This window comes from Piliocolobus tephrosceles, chromosome 15 (assembly GCF_002776525.5).
Source record: "Piliocolobus tephrosceles isolate RC106 chromosome 15, ASM277652v3, whole genome shotgun sequence".
Lineage (NCBI taxonomy): Eukaryota > Metazoa > Chordata > Mammalia > Primates > Cercopithecidae > Piliocolobus > Piliocolobus tephrosceles.
Genome location: NC_045448.1, coordinates 94,548,164 through 94,569,979, shown reverse-complemented (window position 1 = coordinate 94,569,979; position 21,816 = coordinate 94,548,164). Strand labels below are relative to the sequence as shown.

Sequence of the window (21,816 nt, the reverse complement as noted above, 5' to 3'; positions counted from 1 at the left end):
TCTTTGAACCACCACAGAAGAGCATGCAGTATTTTAGGCCCCAATTATAACTTTAAAGCTGCTGAAGTAGAAGATTGATAGAGGGTAGACATTGTTTTATTTGTGCATTTCAATACTATTCCCCAAAGGTCTAATTGATCAGAGAATGTCAGGGGTGAAGAAGAGAACGGACCAGCCATCTGTCCATGGAAGACAAGCGGGTTTTACCAAAGTGTCAGCTAAAACAGTTGGTCCCAGGGCCAGTGTTAGAGACTGGTACAGGCAAGAAGAGAGAGCAAGCAGTAAGCAGTTAGTGAAGTTGGCCACAGGGGAGGATGGGGGATGGTGTGATAAATGCCCCACATTTGCCTTGGGAAAGTAGAGGCCATTTTAAGAATCAGGTCTTGTATTTGATTCCTTCCACGGAGTTTGCTAAGTGACAAATAGATCTTATTGGGTTGCAGTATTAAAGATACTGTCGTTTTTTACACTGCTGAGACTGATGAGTGATAAACTCTCTGCACAGGTTGTGGGGCGGGAACTGCTGGCCCAGTATACCAAACAGTATGAAGAAAAACCACTCTTTGGCCTGCTCCAAAACTGGGCTGAATCTGTGGGGGACAAGCTGAGAACAAGGTACGTATTACTGAGGCCATCGTCATCATCTGCCTTCAGGGGCTTATCATGAAGCCTGCGTTAATAGAGCCTTGGCATAACTCGCTCTCGCTTGAGATTTTTAGTGTTTGCTATATGCAAGAAATCTGTGACTATGTAAAATTAATGCTTATACACTTACTACCAACTTAAAAACTAAAACATTGCTCATTCTGTTCTTTCTCCTTGAGTTCCCTTTTAATTTCATGTTCACTGTTCCAAGCAGTTTACAGGATTTAATCCTAAAAACCCCACGAGTTTTTATTTCCATTTGGCAAGTTTCCAAATGGTGAGTTCTTATTTCCATTTCACAGATGAATAAACTGAGACACACAGGTTAAGTACCTTGCTTACCATTTCCAAATGGTAAGTTCTTATTTCCATTTCACGGATGAGGAAACTGAGGCACAGAGGTTAAGTACCTTGCTCAAGGTTACATGGCTAGTGAGTGGCAGAGATGAGATTTGAACCCAGACAGTCTGGCTTCAACATCCATGCTTTTGGTTGTTTGTATTGATCTTTCAGTATTGTCCGTTAGCTTTATAAATAAAGCATAATATATATAGTATTTTGTAACTTTGTTTTCACTCAGTATTTTGTTTCTCAGAATCATTCACATTGTTATGTATAGCTGCAGAACTCCTCTTCACAATATTCTGTAATTTTCCATCCTGTATGTATGCCACGCTGTACTTATCCATTCTAATCTCTGGTATCTTGGACATTTGGGTCATGTATGGTTTTTTGGTATTTTGCATGATGCTGTTATGAAAAACCCTGTACATGTTTTCTGGGGGATGTACACGAGTTTTTATAGGGCTTTCAAACTTAGTTAACATTACTTAGAGTAAGAAATACGCTTTAAATCACCATGGACACCCATATATCCATAGGAGCTCCATTTCAGAAGCAACTGAAGCAAACAGTTCATGGAGCAGTGGCTACCTCCCTGTTTATTACTAATGATGCTCTCTGATACTTTTAAATTTTATTTTTAAAGAAAACTGATCTTAGCAGAATATTGATTTCAGCCAGACATGGTGGCTCATGCCTGTGATCCTAGCACTTTGGGAGGCCAGGACAGAAGGACTGCTCAAGCCCAGGAGTTCGAGATCAGCCTGGGCAATATGGTGAGACCTCCTGTCTCTACAAAATTAATACAAAAATTAGCAAGGCATGGTGGCACATGACTGTGGTCCCAGCTGCTCAGGAGCCTGAGGCAGGAGGATCACTTGAGCCTGGGAGGCAGAGGTTGAAGTGAGCCAAGATCATGCCACTGTACTCCAGCCTGGGCAACAGAGTGAGACCCTGCCTAAAAAAATAAAAATAAAAATAAAAATAAAAAAGGCCGGGTGCAGTGGCTCATGCCTGTGAGGCACTTTGGGAGGCTGAGGCGGGTGGATCACAAGGTCAGGAGATGGAGACCATCCTGGCTAACACAGTGAAACCCCGTCTCTACAAAAAAATTAGCTGGGCATGGTGGTGGGCGCCTGTAGTTCCAGCTACTCGGGAGACTGAGGCAGGAGGATGGCGTGAACCCAGGAGGCAGAGCTTGCAGTGAGCGGAGATGCACCAGTGCACTCCAGCCTGGATGACAGGGCCAGACTCTGTCTCAAAAAGAAAAAAAAAAAAAGATACCCCAACCCTTAAACTGATTTTATGACCTATTAGTTATATGCAATCTGTTGTTTGAAAAACACTCCTTTATGGTATATATTACCTACGAATGGAATTGCTATGTATGGAGTAATGTTCGACTTTACTAGATAGTGACAAATTATTTTTCAAGGTGGTTGTATAAATTTACACCCCCATTAGCAGCATGTATCTTGTGGGGCCTTATTGTGTTCTCACCAACACTTGGTACTATCAGACTTCTTAATTTTTGTCAATACAATATAAGAAATGATCTCTCACCGTGACTTTAAACTGAATTTTTGCGATTACTATTAAGAATGAGCATGATTTCACATGTCTGTTTGCCGTTTGTATTTCTTCCTATGTGAAATGCCGGTTCATGTTTTTTTGCCTATTTTTAGTGTGTGTGTGTGTGTGTGTGTGTGTGTGTGTCTTGTTCTTATTGATTTTTAAGGGCTCTTTATCCTTTGTTGTTATAAATGCTATAATTATCTTTTATATGTTTGTGGCTTGTCTTATATTTTCTTTCTGGTGTCTTTTGATTGAGATAAATTCATTAATTACAATTGAAATTACCAATCTTTTCTTTTTATCCTACACTTTTTGCATCATCTGTTCTGAGGTCGTGAAATCTATATCTTTAAAAGTTTGAAAGTCTCACCTGTTACATTTAATTATTGAATCCATACACATTCTTGTGTATGGTTTGAGGAAGGGATCTAATTTTTTTTTTCTCCTTCAGGGACAGTCAGTTGTTCCAGCACCATTTACTGAATTGGACATTCTTTCCTAGTAAACTGCAAGGTCTCTTCGGCATTTATTAAATCTCCATCTATTTGGGAGTTTGTTTTTGGGCCATTTTGTTCCTAGTCTCTTTGTATATTTTTGATCCAACAATATACTGTTGTAATTACTCTGGCATTATAATAAAATATTACTATAGTATTATATTATTGTATCAGAAATGTAATTCAGAATTGTGTTGGCTGTTCAGGATCTTTGGCCATTTCATGTAAGTTTTGTAATCAGTTTGTCAAGTTTCTTAGAAATAAAACACAGGATGAATATTGTAGGATTGTACTTACATGACATACCTAGAGTAGTCAAATTTGTAGAGATAGAAAGTAGAATATTGGTTCCCAGGGGCTAAGAACAGGAGAGAATGGGCAGTTATTGTTTCATAGGTACAGAGTTACAGTTTGGGAAGATGAAAACGTTGTGGAGATGAATAGTGGTAATGGTTGTACAACAGTGTGAATGTACTTAATGCCACTGAGCTATACACTTAAAAGTAGATAAAATGGGCCAGGCACAGTGGCTCATGCATGTAATCTCAGCACTTTGGGAGACTGAGACAGGTGGATCACCTGAGGTCAGGAATTTGAGACCAGCCTGGGCAACATGCTGAAACCCCATCTCTACTAAAAACATAAAATTAGCCAGGCGTGGTGGTGCATGCCTGTACTCCCAGCTACTTGGGAGATTGAGGCAGGAGAATTGCTTGAACCCAGAAGGCGGAGGTCACAGTCAGCCGAGATCGCACCATTGTACTCCAGGCTGGGCAACAAGAGCAAAACTTCATCTCAAAAAAAAAAAAAAGTAAATAAAGTTAAAATGGTAAATGTTTTGTTATTTGTATTTTACCACAGGCCTGAAAACCTGCTGAAAGTTGCTTTGAAAGTATATTAAATCTATAGATTTGCAGAAAATTTGACATATTTATAAAGCAGGTCTTCCCTCAAAGATTTTCATCTTCAAAGTGTCCTCCAGGGTTGTATAATTTTTTCCATACATAGTATATCCTTTCATAGATTTATTACTAGTTACTAGTATTAAAAGAATACTAGTTGTTAAAAAATATTTTTAAATTATGATTTTTATAGTTAATGGTTTATTATACATGCAGTTGGGTTTTGTGTATAAATTTGACTGTAAAGAAATTTCTTTTAAATATGTCTGTAGATTCTTTGGAGGTTTTTTCCATAGACAATCATTTGCAAATTATAAATTTTTATTTCTTCCTTTCCAACTATTATTTCTTTTATTCTTTTCATGTCTCACAGCAAGAGCTAGGACCACCAACACAATTTGAATAGAAACCATCTTACAGGGTGTTCTTTTGCATTATTGCTGATTTTATTTATTATGTTAGAGACAGGGTCTTATTCTGTCTTCCAGGCTGGAGTGCTGAAGTTTCTGATAGACACATTTTACTTCCTAAAGAAGCTTATACATTTGAAATGTATTTTTGTCATTACCAGATTAATTTTATCAAATGATATTTTTCTGCATCTGTTGAAATGATCATATAGTTCTTCTTTATTTTGTTGGTTTGATGAATAACTTTTGCAAATCATCTAATGTTAAACTACCTTGCATGCTTAAGAAATGCTCAATTTTGTTATGCTGTATTATCATATTTATATTTTCCTGGAAGTGGCTTGTTAGTATTTTTTAGGGGTAAGAGATTGTATATTTATAGTTTTCTATTCTTGTACATGCCTGATTTAGATTTATGTCAAAGTTTTACAGCTCTCATAGAGTTATTTTGGGGGGAGTGGTTTCTTATTCTGTGAAAGAATTTGATAATTCATCAAATTTGAAAATAATCTGGGCTTAGTGAGTACTTTAAACTAGTTAATTAGCTTAATTGTTTAAAGACTAGGCTTTTCTTTTCATGTCAGTTTGAGTAAATTGTATTTTTCTAGGAATTTATTCATTTGGTTTTGATTTTATTGGTGTAAGTTTTTTTGTGTACTATTCTATCATTCTCTTTTTAACCTCTGCTAGATCTGTAGTTGTGTCTCATTTGTCATTCCTAAAATGATTTCTTGTGCCTTCTCCTTTCTTTGTTGTTGTTGCTCAGTCTCATCAGATGTTTGTCTGGTTTATTGTTATTTTTCAAACAACTAACTTTTCCCTTTGATCCTTTCTGTTGTACCTTTGTTTTCTATTTCATTGATTTATGGTCATGAATGTATTGTCTCCTATATTATACTTTTAGAGAGCTTCTTATGCTTTTTTGTTTTGTGTATTTTTTAATTATTATTTCTTTTGGAATGAGATTATTGTTCCCTGAAACCCGAAAGTAGTGAACTAGTTTCTAAGGAAACTATTGATTAGAGAATGTAATCTCACAATCCTGATTAAACACATAGAAAACACAGTAAATGATGGTCTGGGATTTTTTATACCATTGGGATGAAGTGAAATTGAGAAATCTGTAATCTTTCTTTTTTTATTGCTGCTTAGGACCCTGTTTATTCAAACTGTGGTCCATCTTAAAGCTTGAAAACACGAGCTTCTACACGTTAGGACTGTTTCACTGGAGTCTCTCTTAGTTTTAATGTCTCCGTTTGTCTTCATATTCTAGAGTTAGTGGGTCTTCCTAATATTTCTAGCTCTTGAGTAGGAAGTTTATAGTATGGATAACTTTTTCCTCCAATGTATTAGTTTGAAAATTGTCCAACATGTTAAGGAGTTGAAAGAATAGCACAACTCCCCACCAGAATCAGTTCCATCCTTGCAGGAAACTTGTTCCCCAACTGGCCACAAATCATCTGCCCTTTCATTTCTTTTTCAGATAGTAGAGCAGGACTTGTTTCCATCATTTTGGAAGTATGACACGCTGTCACCCATATGCAAATCTATATCCCTAGCACATTTTCCAGGACAGAGTTGAGATGTGCCAAAGGCAGTATTCCAATTGTAAATATTTGGAAAGTTCCAGTCCATTTATTTTTGTCTCAGTTATTAACCTCCAAAACAGTATACATCTCTCTCCCACACATCTAGGTTTTACTGATTCAGTCTCTGTGTTTATCCACTTAAATCCCAAAACTTTACTTACTCCAACTTTTATGTGAAGGAAAGCCTTTGTCATCAACATGTTTTCAGCACTCACTGTGTACTCGGCACTTCTTTACGCATTGGTGATCGGCAGTTACTAGGGGCTCTGCCTTCGTGGAGTCTGCACTCCGAGAGCACTAGGATGGTAGGCATAGTGACAGCCCTGAGAAAAGCACTCTTGAGAAGGTGGGGACCTGAGGAAAGATGGGCTGAGAACTTCCTGGTGCCCTCAAATCCCTCCAGTGTGCACTCATTTGTCCGCACAGCGACTACCCCTCATTTCGGCCTGGGAGGAGTCGGTCATGGTACTGAAATGCCTCCCTGGGACCAGGTAAGGCAGATGGAGCATGGCAGGGAGAGGAGCCCCGGAAGGAAGTGACTCTGAGAGGGGGTTGTACCTGGCCCTATAGACAGCCCCATTTAGCCCTGGCTTGTCCCTGCAAGGGCTGCCTCTCTCCCTCCTGCATGGAAGCCTGCCACTGGGGCCCTTCCCGCTTTCATCAGCCTGTGGACCTTTAGGAGGTAGTGGTAGGTGTCCAGGAAAGTCAAGATTTTGCCTTGCACCCAACATGTTTTTCTACATTGTGCTGTAAAATTTACAAATATTCAGCAAAGTTGAAATAATTTTACAGGAAGCACTTACATACAAACCATGGAGATTCTATTAACCTATTACTGTACCTGCCATATCACTATCATATCTGTGGATCTTTGTATGGAACTCACCCATCCATTTACCTTCTCTTTTTGATCCATTTCAAAGTAAACTGTAGACATCAGCATATTTCTAAATAATTTAGCATGAGCCTTATTAACTAGAGTTACATATTTAGTTATAGTTCTTATGTAGAATTTACATACAATAAAATGCACAAATCTTAAGTGTACATTCACTGAGTTTTGACAAATACATAAACCTATGTAACTAAACTCTTATTAAGGTATAGATCATCACTCCAGAAAGTTCTTTCATGCCCCTTCTTGGTTAATCTTACTACCCAGGTACAGCCACTCTTCTGATATTTTGCCACCACAGATTAGTCTTTCTGTGCTAGAACTTCACGTAAATGGAACCAGGCAGTACGTACTCTTTTGTAGCTGCCTCGTGAACTTGACATAATGCTTTTTGACATTCACCCATGTTGTTGTGTATATTAGTTTGTTTCTTTTCATTATTGTAGTATTTTACTTTATGGATATAGTAGAATCATTCTCTTATGGATGAATAGACACCTGGGATGTTTGCAGTTTTTTGCTTCTGTGAGTAGAACTGCTATGAGCCTTCTACTTTTTTTTTTTTTTTTTTTTTGTGAACGTATGTTTTTATTTCTCTTAGGCAAATAGTAGGAGTGAAACTGCTAGAACATAGGGTATGTGTTCATTTAGTTTTATTAGGAACTGTGACAACATGTTGCAAAGAGATTTCACCATTTTACGCTCCCATCAGCAAGCATGAGAGCTCTGGTTTCTCCAGATCCTCAGCAACACTCGATGTCAGTGTACTTAATTGTAGTCATTCTGGTGGATGTATAATGCTACCTCACCATGGTTTCCGTTTGCGTTTCCCTGATGTCTAATGATACGTATTTTAATTTAATTTAAACTTTATTTAACGATAGAGTCATTTGGATCTTGTAAAATACGCAGTTACAAAGAGGTTGCCTTTAGCAATGTTCCTATTTTTTAAAGAGAGTCTGCACACTCTTTTGCACTGGGCAGGCTCCTAGACCTACATGACATGTGACTCACATGACTCAGCGAGTGGGTGAGATCCCCTTCCTGCAGCACATGCAGTTCACAACCTCAGGTGGACAAACATGTTCTACAGTCCGCATTCCAGGAAGGCCAGTTTCCAGCAACAGCCCCTGGAATGACTAAAACATACTTTTCAATAATATATGAAAACCCTTTACATCTTTTATTAAGTAGACTGAGGCAGAAACCCAACCTTCTTAAAGCCCAGATTCAGAAAAAACATTGACATCATTTAAATGTCCTGGTAATTGGCATGTAAATACCTCCCTCTTCCCTGTCTAAATGGAGGGCGATTATTAATTCAGCACTTGGCATATCAAAAGCACGGCATCAATTGCTTCTTAACGTTCCTCTCGTGCCTTCTGATTAAGCAACAACAGCCACTTGGGTTTTTTATTTTTAGTTAATATGAATTTAAGTTATTTGGGTCTTATAATAACTTACTTCCTCAGGAAGTGGGGAAAGGGGAGGGCAAGAGGTGGCTGCGCGATGGGAAACTCTAAGTGTGAATTAACCCTTCCCCTGTTTGTCTAGGTTATCTAAAGGTTCATGGTGGGGCCATAAAATTGGCATGAAATATAGAGTTTCATGATGAAAAGCTCACAGGCTTTTAATTGTGAACTTGGTTGTTTTGAGTCTGTGCTTACTTCTCTTAACTCCTCTGTGCCTCCGTTTCCTCATTTGCCAAATGCGAAAGATGGGAGTTGCTGCCTGCTGAAGAATGCCACCATCTCTGTAGCACACCCTCCCCTGTGCTTGCACACAGCCCTCTCACTTCCCTCCGGGGTGCCTCTTGCTTTAAACACTGATGTTCCCCAACAAAACCTGAGCTTGACTGCCTGTGTGACCTTGAGCAAGTTACCAAATCTCGCTGAGCCTCAGTTTCCTGAACTTTTTACTGGATAATTATCATATTCTAGAATTATTGAGAAAATTGAATAATTCACAGCAAATAATGAGCACAATTCCTGATATGTAATATATTTAATAAATATTATTAATTGATAAATATTTTGTAACAGATATATGTGATTATTAATATCCAATTATAATAATTATAGTAAATGCCCAGCAGCGGTTATTATTATAAACTCACTTCCGTGCCTGTAATCCCAGCACTTTGGGAGGCTGAGGCAAGCAGATCACTTGAGGTCAGCAGTTCAAGACCAGCCTGGCCAACATGGTGAAACCCTGTCTCTACTAAAAATACAAAAATTAGCCAGGCACAGTGGCACGCGCCTGTGGTCCCCACTAGTCAGGAAGCTGAGGCATGAGAATCACTTGAACCCAGGAGGTGGAGGTTGCGGTCAGCCGAGATCGTGCCACTGCGCTCCAGCCTGGGAAGCAGAGTAAGACTCTGTCTCAAAAAAAAAAAAAAAAAAAGATTGTATAATGGTTGAGTCATACATGAATTGTATAATGGTTGATTATACTTGACAGAAATCATATTGCTATTCATTAAGAAAGACTATATAAAACGTTGAACACTACTTATAATACAATAGTAAGTGGAAAAATTAGGAAACCAAATCATCTCTATACCACAAGGACAACCACCTAGAATAAACTGGAGCTAAGATTACTGAAAAGAATTATGAATAGTCAGTGAGAGATGGGATGGGGAGATTATGTATACTGACACTATTTTTCTACAGGAAAAAAAATATTTTTAAAAACAAACCCACTTTATTTCTTTCAAATGAAATTCTTTGGTGAGACCAACATAATGATGGTCACTGTGATTTTCTTTCAGTTTCCTGGCATTTATGATCTTGCCTTTCTGTTGAAAGCAGTGAAATTTCGTGAAAGGGTTCTTCAGTGGGGTTTGGTGACCAGAATTTATTATAAGGTAAAGATACACGGTGTTATACTTTTCCTTTTGACATGTGTTTAAGGGATGTCCTTGCTGGTGAACTATCTGTTAAGTTTAGTAGAGAACGAGTCAGCTTAATGACAAGCTTCTGGAAGCAGCTAGAGTTCCTACAGGCCATTTTGCACAACACCATTGCTTGCTCTAGAGGCCAGAATGCTTCTGTTTAACCCCCTTTATGTCATCTTGTAGAATTCCACCTGCAAGCACCATGTGGCTGCCATGGGAGTTGATGAGTGGTGTAATTTTCAGCCCTTATCGAAATTGAAAAATCATTGTTTTATATGTATAAAGAGTACATTATCCTCTAAGACAGGGAGGGGAACTGCATTAGGAATATGTAAAAATTAACATTGGGTTAGTCTAAGATGCATTCTATCTCCTATTAAAATACCCACGAAGCTCTGCAAAAGCATAAAATCTTGTGTCAGCATTGATAGAAATCTAGAGGAAATTTCCACCAAGTACAGTGCCAGTGGGATTAGTTTGAGGGATCACTGTCCATCTTAGTAATATCTGTTTCATCTTCTGATCTAGTACAGAATAGCCAATGGAACCCCAGGAGAAGGCTTTACTGCTTCCACTCTATGTCGAGGCCAGGGGCTCAGGGCTGCCATAACCAGAGTTCAGTTTGCTTCTCTCCTGCATGGGAATTACGTTCCAAGAGGGCCAGAACTGGGTTCCTGCAATTCTCCCCATCCAGTTCACCCCTTTTTATATAAATTTCAAAGTCATGTCTCCTAGTACAACACAACAGAGGTAGAAGGGAAGAGGATGGATGGTACATGGGAATGGGTATTCTCTTAGGAAATGCTTTGGAAACAGAAGTGCCCTGGAAGCAGAAAGCGGCCAAGATCCACCCTCATGGAACAGAGCCACGCTGGAAGAGAACCTGCCAGAAGCCAGGCTAGGAATTGTGTAAATCAATTTCTCCCCCAGGCATAGATCTGAGGTGAGGCTCTGTCCCACCCTACGAATGCATTCAGGTGGGTTTAAATCACTCCACATATCCTCCACATATCAAACCTGGAGCCAGCCGAAAAAAGAGATGGATATATCCAAAAGGAAAAATGCTGCAGTTGCAATGAAGAGCAGAATTAACAAGGGAGAAAATGCAATCTGAACTGTTTTCGAAGACTATATAAGAAAAGGCTAAAGACGAAATGCTAAGGGAAGAAAATAGAAGCAGAGTGAAATGGTAGAAGTCTAACCTATGGATAACAAATATTCTTGGAAGTGCTGGAACAAAAGGAGCAGAAATAATAATCACAAACATAATAGAAAAATAATTTCCTTCATGTAAAAAAAAATCCTATGCTAATGAAAAAGAAAGACTTATACTTGGACATAGATGAAAAATCTAGAATAAAGAGAACAGAATGTGAGCAACAAGACAGAAAATAATAGTTTACTCAAAAACAGAAAAAAATTAGGCTAGCTGCTGTCATTCACTAGCTCCAAATGGAGTAATAAGTACTCTTCTAAAGAGGAAACTTCATGATCTAAGCATAATATTCCAAGCCAAATTTAATCCCTGAGTATAGGCAATAGAAAGATATTTTTAGATATCTAAGAATCAGAAGCAATTTCACTAATATAGCCTTCCTTAAAAAGTTATCTTAAAATTTACTCCATAGAACACCAAAAGGAATGAAAACGAATAACTCAAAAATAAGGAAGTCAAGATATAAAAGGATTGGCGGACCCTGTGAAGCCAATACTATATGTTTTTAAAAATAGTCACAAAATTGGCTGGACATGGTGGCTCATGCCTGCAATTCCAGCACTTTGGGAGTCCAGGGCAGGCAGATTGCTTGAGCTCAGGAGACCAGCCTGGGCAACGTGGCAAAACCCCATCTCTACAAAAAATACAAAAAAATTAGCCAGGTATGGCAGCATGTTCCTGTAGTACCAGCTACTCAGGAGGCTGAGGCAGGACAATCTCTTGAGCCTGGGAGGCAGTGGTTGCAGTGAGCTGAGATCATACCACTGTACTCCAGCCTGGGCAACAGAGAGAGACCCTGTCTCAAAAAAACTAAAAAATAGTCATAAAATTAAATATACGGAAGCTAAAAATATTTTTTTGGAAAAAAGCATGATTTTCTTAAGAACTTGATAAACTGGTTCTGTAAGAGTCTATACTGTTTTTTAAGGTAAGATGAAAGACAAAGTAAAAACAAACTGAATTTCTTTTTTTTGTTTTTTTTTTTTTTTGAGACAGAGGCTCGCTCTGTCGCCCAGGCTGGAGTGCAGTGGCCGGATCTCAGCTCACTGCAAGCTCCGCCTCCCGGGTTTACGCCATTCTCCTGCCTCAGCCTCCCGAGTAGCTGGGACTACAGGCGCCCGCCACCTCGCCCGGCTAGTTTTTTTGTATTTTTTAGTAGAGACGGGGTTTCACCATGTTAGCCAGGATGGTCTCGATCTCCTGACCTCGTGATCCGCCCGTCTCGGCCTCCCAAGTGCTGGGATTACAGGCTTGAGCCACCGCGCCCGGCCAACAAACTGAATTTCTTACATTCATTACAGGGTAAGCAAAATACCTTGTTTTGTTCTGACTTTAGTAATTAGAGAAACATAGGTTAAAATATATGTTTTATTAAATTGAAAGCTAACATAACTACTGAACACAGAACGCTTGGTTTTCCAAATCACTGCAGGAGACAAAGCAATGAAGATAAACAAGTGGTCAGAAGTTTGTGTAATCAGAACAGAGCAAAGAACAAATCAGAAAGCATGTTCTTAGGAGACTCAAAGACACTCCAGTGCGGCTCCTTTAAGTGAATCCACACCAAGGCCAGGAGAGCTGGTTAAAAAGTTCCCACTGCGAATTGCTCCTTGGTTTGAGAATTTCTCCGGGATTGCTTCCCTAAATCTGTTTCCCATTAATTGTGATATCCCCATTGTCTCTTCTAATTTGGCTCAATTCAAGACCCCTCTCTCTGGCCCCAGAAGATTAATGCTTTGATCTTGAACTGAGTTGATCTGGTAATTCCTTGAAAACAACATTTCCATTACAGTATGATCCCTTAAGCAGTGGAGAGGCAGCTTTTTATACATTTTCATCCTAGAGAGCCTTAAATCCCTCCAGCTCCCACCTCTGGAAAGTGGGGGATTAGATTTAAAATGGGCTATAATGTGAAATGAAAGAGGTTTCAATCCTCCTAGTAAAAGCACAGACTCTCAGATTAGATTAGATTACACATTGTATATAGAAACAAATCTAATTATATGCATTGATGTATAACTATACACATCAGAACAAAAAGTGATGTTTTAAAAGATTTTCAAAAGTAAACGAGTAAATGTGTGTTGGGAAACAGCAAGATATTTTCAGGTATCTCTCGAAAGGTTGTTATATTAGTTAGCTGGGGCTGCCATGACAAAATACCACAGACTGAGTGCCTTAAACAACAGAAATTTATTTTCTCACAGTTCTGGGGGCTGGAAGTTCAAGATCAAGGTTCCCGAAAGGGTTGGTTTTCTTTGAGCCTCTCTCCTTGGCTTGCAATGGCTGCCCCCTTGCTACCTCTCATGGCCATCCATCCATGCACCCACACCCCGGTGCCCTTCTTCTTATAAGAATACTGTCGTATCACATTAGGGCCCCACTCTAACAGCTTCATTTTAACTGAATCACCTCTTTCAAGACTCTGATCTCTAAATATGGTCACATCCTGAGGTACTAGGAGTTGGGACATCAATGTTTGAATTTAGAGAGACACAATCCAGCCACTACCAGTTGGCAATATTAATCTTATCAAAAGCATTAACCAGAAAGGCAAAATGATGACCCCATAACCATGAGCCTGTATGTGCCAACTACATTTTGTCCTCCAAGACGGACCCCCAAGAATCCCACCTCCTGATAGTCACACCCTTGAGTGTCTTCTTCCATGCTCTACCAGAGTTGGTCTGAGTGACATATAGTAGAAATAATGGCATGTTGCTTCCAGATATAAAATATTATGACTTCCATCTTGGTCACTCTGTTGCACTCTCTCTTTATCTCTAATCACTCTGAGCACAACCATGTCATAAGCATGCCCTATGGGAAGGCCCAGGTGGCAAGGAACTGAAGCTTCCTGCCCACAACCACATGAGTAACCTTGTAAGTGTACCCTGCAGCCCCAGTTACAGCTTCAGAGACTGCAAGCATGGGACAGTTGACACCCGCTGCAACCTCATCAGAGTCCCTGAGCCAGAACCACACAGTCAAGCAGCTTCTGGATTCCTGGGCTTTAGAAACTGTGTGCATAATGAACACTTGGTGTTGTAATCCACTAGGTTTGGGGCAGGTTGTTGCACAGCAGCAGATACCTAATCCAGATTTGGGCACCCAAAAGTTGGGTGCTGATATAACAAAAGCCTCAATGGGACTGTGGCTTTGCACCTGTGCACTGAGCTTTGAGAAGAGTCCTAGTGGAAGCCTAAAATACCTTGAAGAAATTATTACCAGAAACCTTTATGGTCTTAACCTGTGGGTGAGGACTTGTAGGAAAATGAGGTAAAAATTATTGGAAACTGGAGGATGGGGATCCTTGTTACGTAGTGGCAGAGCTGTAGCAACGCTGTTGCCTGAAGTTATGTGGAAACAGAAAATGTACCCAATCAATGAAGTGATCCAGCAAAGGAGATGTCCATCCTGCAAGCTGAAGGTGCTGCCTGCCTGCTTATTGCAGCTTTTAGTGATGTGCAAGAAGAGAGAGAGAATCTCAAGGAAAGAGCTTTTAACATGCAGGACCTGCCAGTTAATATGATTTTTAAGATCCCAAGCTCTCCATATGGTCAATGTGCTCATTTCTTAGGGCTGCTGTGACAAACCACCACAGACTAGGTGGCTTAAAACAACAGAGATTTATTTACTCACAACTTTGGAGGCCAGAAGTCTGAAATCATGGTGGCAGCAGGGCCATGCCCACTCTGAGACCCTGGGTACAATCCTTCCTTGCCGCATCTCTCTGACTTACAGCCGCATCTCTCCAAGCTCCTCCTCTGTTATCACATGACATGCCTGCGATATCTCCCTGTAAGTCTCCGTTGTCTCTTCTGCTTATCAGGGCACTAGTCATATTGGATCAGGACCCACCCTAATTACCTCATTTTAACTTGATTGCCTCTGCAAAGACCCTATTTCCAAATAAGGTCACATTCACAGATACCAGGGGTTAGTACTTCAATATGTCTTTTTGGAGGACACAGTTTAACCATAGCAGCAGACAATGCTAAAATTAAAAAATTAAAATGGCTTCAGAGCAAAAGTATAATCCAGGACCCTCCCTGAAATGCGTAATCTAAGGATGAAGCCCAGGACATGACTGCAAAATTCTTTAAGAACTGAGAAAGATCAAAGGTAAGTCTTGAGTCACACAAAAGGCCTTCTGAGTTTACAAGTGTGTCTTTCAGACTCTCTCAATTACACAATAAAGTTTCTAGGAAACTTGAGGGCATCCTCTGTCAGCCTTCTCAACACTCCCAAGGGCCTATGTCAAAGAGATTTGTGGGTGTGGCTTTTGTCTAATGGAATAAACCTCCCCAAAGATTCACAGGAAATACACAAAGTTTTTAAGAGAATTATATCAGCCAAAGATCTTTCAGCTTGTACTGAAAGATACAGAGACAATACAAAATGAATAGAGCCACTAAGCTTCTACAATCAGGGAACAAGTGGAGAAAAACAAAACAAAACAAAACAGAAAAACCTAGCTACAAACAAGTGCTCCTTTCATGAAAAAGTCAGGATGCCTCAGAGGGAAGAAGCAAGAACCCAGAGGGTGGAGCCAAGGGTCACAGAAAATCAAACCGCCTGGGTGTGCATAGGACTGTGCCCTCATTAAGGAACTTCCAACATTTGCTCAGCTGGATGTCAGAATTTATATGGACCATTGACTCCTGCATTATTCCCATGTTCCTCCTTTTGGAGTAAGAGTATATATAGCAGTTATCCTGTCCCATCCCACCATTGTATGTTGGAGGACAAATAACTTGTCTCCTTAGTTAACAGCCTTCAAATGGAGAGGATCTGTACTTAAGGAATAACACCTGAGGAGGCTTATTTGCAACTAGACTGAATTTAGATGAGGGGATTCTGGACTGTGAGCTGATGCCGTAATGAGGTGAAACTTTTGTGGGCCTTGGAAGCTGTATGTTTTTTAGAGGAATGTGAATCATTAAGGATGATTAGGATGGGCTATGATAGCCAAGCTCCGAGACAGTCTTCAATGATCCCTGCCTCCTGTAGTCACACCCTCATAGAGTGCCCACATTATATCATTGAAATTGTCTTAGTCTCTCTCTCTCTCTCTCTCTCTCTGTCTCTGGAAGCCATGTCATGAGCAGCCCATGTTGCAAATAACTGAAACTTATGAATGCACTTGGAAGTGTTTCCTGTAGCCGTAACCAAAGCTTCAGAGACTGCAAGCCTGGGACAGACAGTCAAAAACTTGGCTGTCATCTCATGAGAGAATCTGAGCCAACCATGCAACCAAAATATGCCCAGGTTCTGAACCCTCATAGACTGTGTGAGATGATAGTATTTTTTTGTTGTAAGATGCTAAATTTGGGTATAATTTGTTACATAGCAATAGATAACTAATATAGCATCCAAAAACAAAAAAACTGTTCAAAAGTTTTGGCATTGATAATACACATTTTTGAAGCAAAATATAAAGAAGAATTACAATATTTTTCAACCAATATTTTCATTTAATAATATAATGTGGCTATCTTTCTATGTCAATAAGAACATGATTGCACAAGGTACTGATGCTTCTATGTTTTTAGTTATATGGACAAGGTCATAATGAATATTCTTAACAGTATGGCTTTCAGTCTTTATATACTACAAAATTGTTCTTTACAAATGTTGAACCAAATTGTACTTTTCCTGCATGGTATTAGGGTTCACATTTCTCCGCTAACACTTTACTTCTCCAACTTTCTACGTTTTTACTGTTAGGGTTTAGGAGTCTATCATCTTCTTTTCATATTTTCATTTTATTTTTTTCCCATTCCCCCTACCCTCCATATTTTTATTTTATTAATACAGGTTAAATGCTTGGGACAAGAAGTGTTTCCGATTGCAGATTTTTTCTGACTTTGGAATATTTGCATTATACTTGTGAGCATCTCAGATCTGAAAATCTGAAATCCAAAATGCTCTAGTGAACATTTTCTTTGAGCATCAGTCACGTCAGTGCTCAAAAACTTTTGGATTTTGAAGCATTTCAGATTTCATATTTTTGGATTTAGGATGTTCAACCCATATTAGAAAAATGGGTCCACTGTAAAATATCTACCTTTAATTTTATTTTCAGCATGATATTAGAAGCTCTCTGGTACTTCTTAAATATTCAGAAGTATTTTCTGATTATAGTTGTTCTCTGTCAGAGACCAAATCATTCATTTTTTTCCTGTGTGTATTTCCTGATTTCAAGAGAAGAAAACATTTACACACACATGAGTGTGTTTCCCAAACATAAAATAAATGTTAGGCATGTGGGGTGGTGAACAAAATACAAGGGTTTTAGAATCACAGAATTAGGCCAGGCACGGTGGCTCACGCCTGTAATCCCAGCACTTTGGGAGGCCGAGGAGGGTGGATCACGAGGTCAGGAATTCGAAACCAGCCTGGCCAACATGGTGAAACCCCATCTCTACTAAAGATTAAAAAAAAAAAAAAATTAGCTGGGTGTGGTGGTGGACACGTGGAATCCCAGCTACTGGGGAGGCTGAGGCAAGAGAATTGCTTGAATTCAGGAGGTGGAGGTTGCAGTGAGCCGAGATCGCACCACTGCACTCCAGCCTGGGCAACAGGGCAAGACTCTGTCTCAAAAAAAGAAGAAAAAAAAAGTCACAGAACTAGCTTTTACCACTTCCAAGGGTGTATTAAGATACAGTGTATTTTAAAAAGCACTAAAAATTATAAACCTTGCACTTGTGTTAAATATCTTGGTTACTACCATTAATGTAACCATTTTTATGGTCAATTCAAATAAATATTCATTAAGCACAGATAGTTTTCTAGGGCCTGGCAGGGGAAGACCACAAAGATTTTGAAAATATACTCTCGCCTTGAGATAAGTCCACCTCTGGTTTTAGCCTAAGGCGAAAGAAAATATGTGTTAAATTAAGGCAAAACCTACAAACTTAGAGGAAAGAATACGGACTTCTGCATTTTAGTTTGTATTTTTGGCCCAGCTTTTTGCTCAGCTAGCTGTATGGTTGGCTCATGTCTACCTGCATTAGTTTGGTGTATCTTGACATAAAATGATTCTGTTTAGCAATTTGAACATCTGACCCAAACAGAGTCTGGGCAATAGTCTTTGGACAGTGTCCAAGAGAGGGTGATTTCATCTAGAATTCAGAGATCGCCTAAAAATAACCCTGTGATTTAGTTCAGAATCTTTAAATTAAAAAGGCAAAAACACAAGTGGGTTTTCTCAGAATCCTGCTTTTCTTCTCAGCTTTTTAGCAATCGTCTTTAATTTTCTTCCAAAGCACATATTACTTTAGAGATGCGTGGCCAACCCTTCTAAGCACATGGGAAGCCCATCTGCCCCTCACCCCAGAGCAAGTGAGAAGGGCTAGCAATTCACGGTCAGAGTTGGAGAGTCGAGAAGACCACTGAGTTCTTGTGGAAGAATAAGCCTTTGCAATCATTTGATAATGCATTCCCCTGCTTAGTATAGCCAGAATTTCACTTAAAATGGAGCCAGGAAATGCCCTTCCTTCAATGTGTCCCTAGCCATGGAAGGAGTCCAGCCCCCTAGCTTCCCTTGCCCCCCACTCTCCAGTTTTCCAAAATCTTGTTACAAACAACTCGTCCTCACAGTTGCTGCATGATTTCGACATCAGTGGGAAGGAAAAATAAACCAATAAACAATGACTTGTCATCCAGGAACCAATAGGAAAAAGACCAATAGGATGTCCACCAATCAGGGATCTTGATCCAATAGCTTTGATCAGGTGGTAGCTAGTAGATCTAGAGGAACTTGGAAATGCCATTGATAATGAAACCAGACAGAGAAAATCCACTGCTGGTCAACTTATAGTGCTGTGAGATGTTGAGGGTCAGGACAGAGAATGGAGAGTGATAGCAGCCACTCTGTGTTTGTTAGGTTTTTAGAAGCCAATACAGTGCCCTGAATGGCAGATATTTTACAACAATCTCATGGCACAGAAATATCAATTCTGGCAGGGACTTTTGTAGTTCTATGAGGTAAGTATATGGAGAAAAAGATAGATTCTCAGTAATCAATCTGTTTAACAAATTTATGTTTATTTTCAAATGTACCTAACGGAAATTGAGCAGATGGAAGGATGAGAATACAAAGGGACTTAAAATGGTTCTAATTCTCCAAGGGCTGATTCCTGTTTTGTCTGTCATCACCTGTGGCATTCTCCCACCACACTGGTGGTGCCCCCCACTTCAGGGTGCATAAGTTTCACCTGGGAAAGACTAACTTGCAAAATCTGATACAGGTTGCCCTCCATCACACTGCCAGGCTGAGTCTCAAGCAAAAGCCAAGTCATTTGCAAATGAACATCATTAATGATTCTCAAAATCCAGGGGCAGTAAATTATTTGGAAACAACTGCTCTAAGTTATTTTTCCTCATTCAGATTTGGGGGTTTGGATGGAGACTTGGTGGAGGCTGGAAATAAGATTATTAGAAACATAACTTTCTAGAGCTTCCTGTATAGAAAAATGTCTGCCGCCCACAGTTTTTATTGTTGTGGTCAGCGTGCAACCTGACTACTCTTGTGTGTGTTTGACTTTAAACCTCTTAACTTAGATATTTAAAACATAATAAACCACACACAGTACATTTGTAAAGCCTATCTTTCTAACAGATGCCGCCTATTCTGTTGTACTTTTAGACCGACAGTGTCTGTGCTTAGGTCACCTGCTTGGGGTTTGGAGTCTCACCTTAGTTCTCTTCTGTGGAAAATGCAAGCTGTCTGTGTTGGCAATTAGGTGGCACACACATATCAAGTGCCTTGGAAAATCACCAATAGGATGTCCACCAATCAGGGATCTTGATCCAATAGCTTTGGTCAGGTGGTAGCTCGTAGATCTAGAGGAACTCAGAAATGCCATTGATGATGGACTCAGACGGAGAAAATCCAGTGCTGGTCGGTTTGTACTGCTCTGAGATGTTGAGGGTAGGGGCAGGGAACAAAGAGTGATAGCAGCCACCCTGTGTTTGTTACGTTTTAAAAACCAATACAGCAGTCTGAATGGCAGATGTTTTACAACAATCTCATGGCACAGAAATATCAAGAGCTTTATTCCAGAGACAGATCATCAAAGACAGGAAATAAAATCAGTAACCAGATTTTCTGAGCTCATACTTTCCATTGAGCTTGATGCATCTTCTTATTCCTGTGGCTGAGTTGAGTTAGGAAGATGACCTGATGGAAGGGCTCTCTTTGCATCTTCAGAGCGTCAATGGCTGCCTGTGCAAAGGTCACCTCGTGTAAAAGTGAGGTTCCCTCTTTGCTCACTGGGGCTTGAAAGTCATGTATAGGGGGAACATATTCCCATTACTCAGTGAGAGATTAGGCTTAAAACACTGAAACTCCAGAGGTAGGGAAAGGACGATGTCATAGGAAGCTATGCGTGGTGGTTCAGGAAGGGATAGCTGGCAGTCTGGGGAGACCTAGGAGTGTATAAGCAGGAACATCTATGGCCAATGGTAACCACCTCCCAAAAGTACAGTGCTCCCAAGCCTTAGCTTGGCACTTCCCTCTTTGTTGTGGCTGGTCGTAGGAATGTTCTTGTTTTGTTTTGTTTTGTATTGTTTCCCTCTTTTTTTTGTTTTTCTTTTTTGAGATAAGTCTTGCTCTGTCACCCAGGCTGGAGTGCAGTGGCGCGATCATGGCTCCCTGCAGCCTCCACCTCCTGGGTACAACCTATTCTCTTGCCTCAGCTTCTCAAGTAGCTAGGATTACAGGTGTGCACCACCATGCCTGGCTAATTTTTGTATTTTTAGTTCACCATGTTGATCAGGCTGGTCTCAAACTCCTGACCTCAAGTGATCTGCCCTCCTCAGCCTCCCAAAGTGCTGGGATTACAGGCATGAGCCACTGCACTGGGCTGTCTTACTCCCTTTTCTACTGCCTAACAACCCAGACACCAGTTAATACTAGGAATTGCATTTTCTCTTTTTCCTTCACTTTTTTCTCCATCTTTTTTCTCATAGAGAGCATCCTTAAATTCTCTTCCTAGGGAATCCTGTTGTGGAAGAGAATGGGAAGGAAAAAAGGAAGGGGAAGCAAAGATAAGGAAAAGGAAGAAGAAGTTACACTCCTGATAAGTACGTGGAAAGTACGGTCATTCCCATGGGCTTGTGAGAGCTGGAAGGGACCCTGGGAGTCACATAGTGCAACCTACTCATTTACAGATAGGCAACCTATGATCGAGAAAGCTCATGGTTTCTTCAAGGCAATACAGTCGCCAAGGGCAAAGATGGGACTGATATTTGAATATGCACATACCCTATTTTTCCTCAAACTTTAACCTATTATTTTTAGTATCCATCAATGGATCTTTTTGGAAACAGTTAATACTGTGGTGTTGGCCTAGTGGGGATTTTCTGTTTTCCTCATTCCTACCACTTTATTAATTGGAAGCAAGAATTGTCTCCTCTCCCCCAGTTATTTATTTATTCAATTAGTTATGATTTATATCAGCATGCAGTCACAGATATTTATTTTATGCTTTAGGTTACAATCCAGTATTATCATTTATTTATTTTCTTGCTCAAATTGTTCCAAGCTTTAACATTGAGAGCTCCTTCAGGTTGGCCCCTATGTCCCTTTGAAGTGCCTGTATCCTTTTTTGAGTACTTCCTTACTTTATTTCTCATCTTGTAGTTTTCCTGCAAGTCCTATAGTCAATCATTTCTCCAAGGAGAGCTGGTTCTTCTTCCTAGAGAATGGTATTTAAAAACCAACATCTGGTCACTGGGTGTGCTCATTGCTACTGAGTTGTTGCTGCTTCTAGGCCTACCCAAAGCTATGAAGTAAACTCACGTATATTAACTCACACATTTGCACACAGGTCTGGAT

At 39.9% G+C, this 21,816-nt stretch overlaps 1 protein-coding gene across 1 annotated transcript in view; it reads left to right on the top strand.

The window, feature by feature from the left end:
* ACOXL (acyl-CoA oxidase like) overlaps positions 1-21,816 on the top strand; it is a 358,184-nt gene that overhangs the window by 224,747 nt on the left and 111,621 nt on the right. Inside the window, exons 14-16 of the mRNA XM_026449783.1 lie at positions 506-615; positions 5,280-5,295; positions 9,629-9,724. Of these exons, the coding sequence (XP_026305568.1) occupies positions 506-615; positions 5,280-5,295; positions 9,629-9,724 (222 nt within the window). The remainder of the gene's footprint in view (positions 1-505; positions 616-5,279; positions 5,296-9,628; positions 9,725-21,816) is intronic.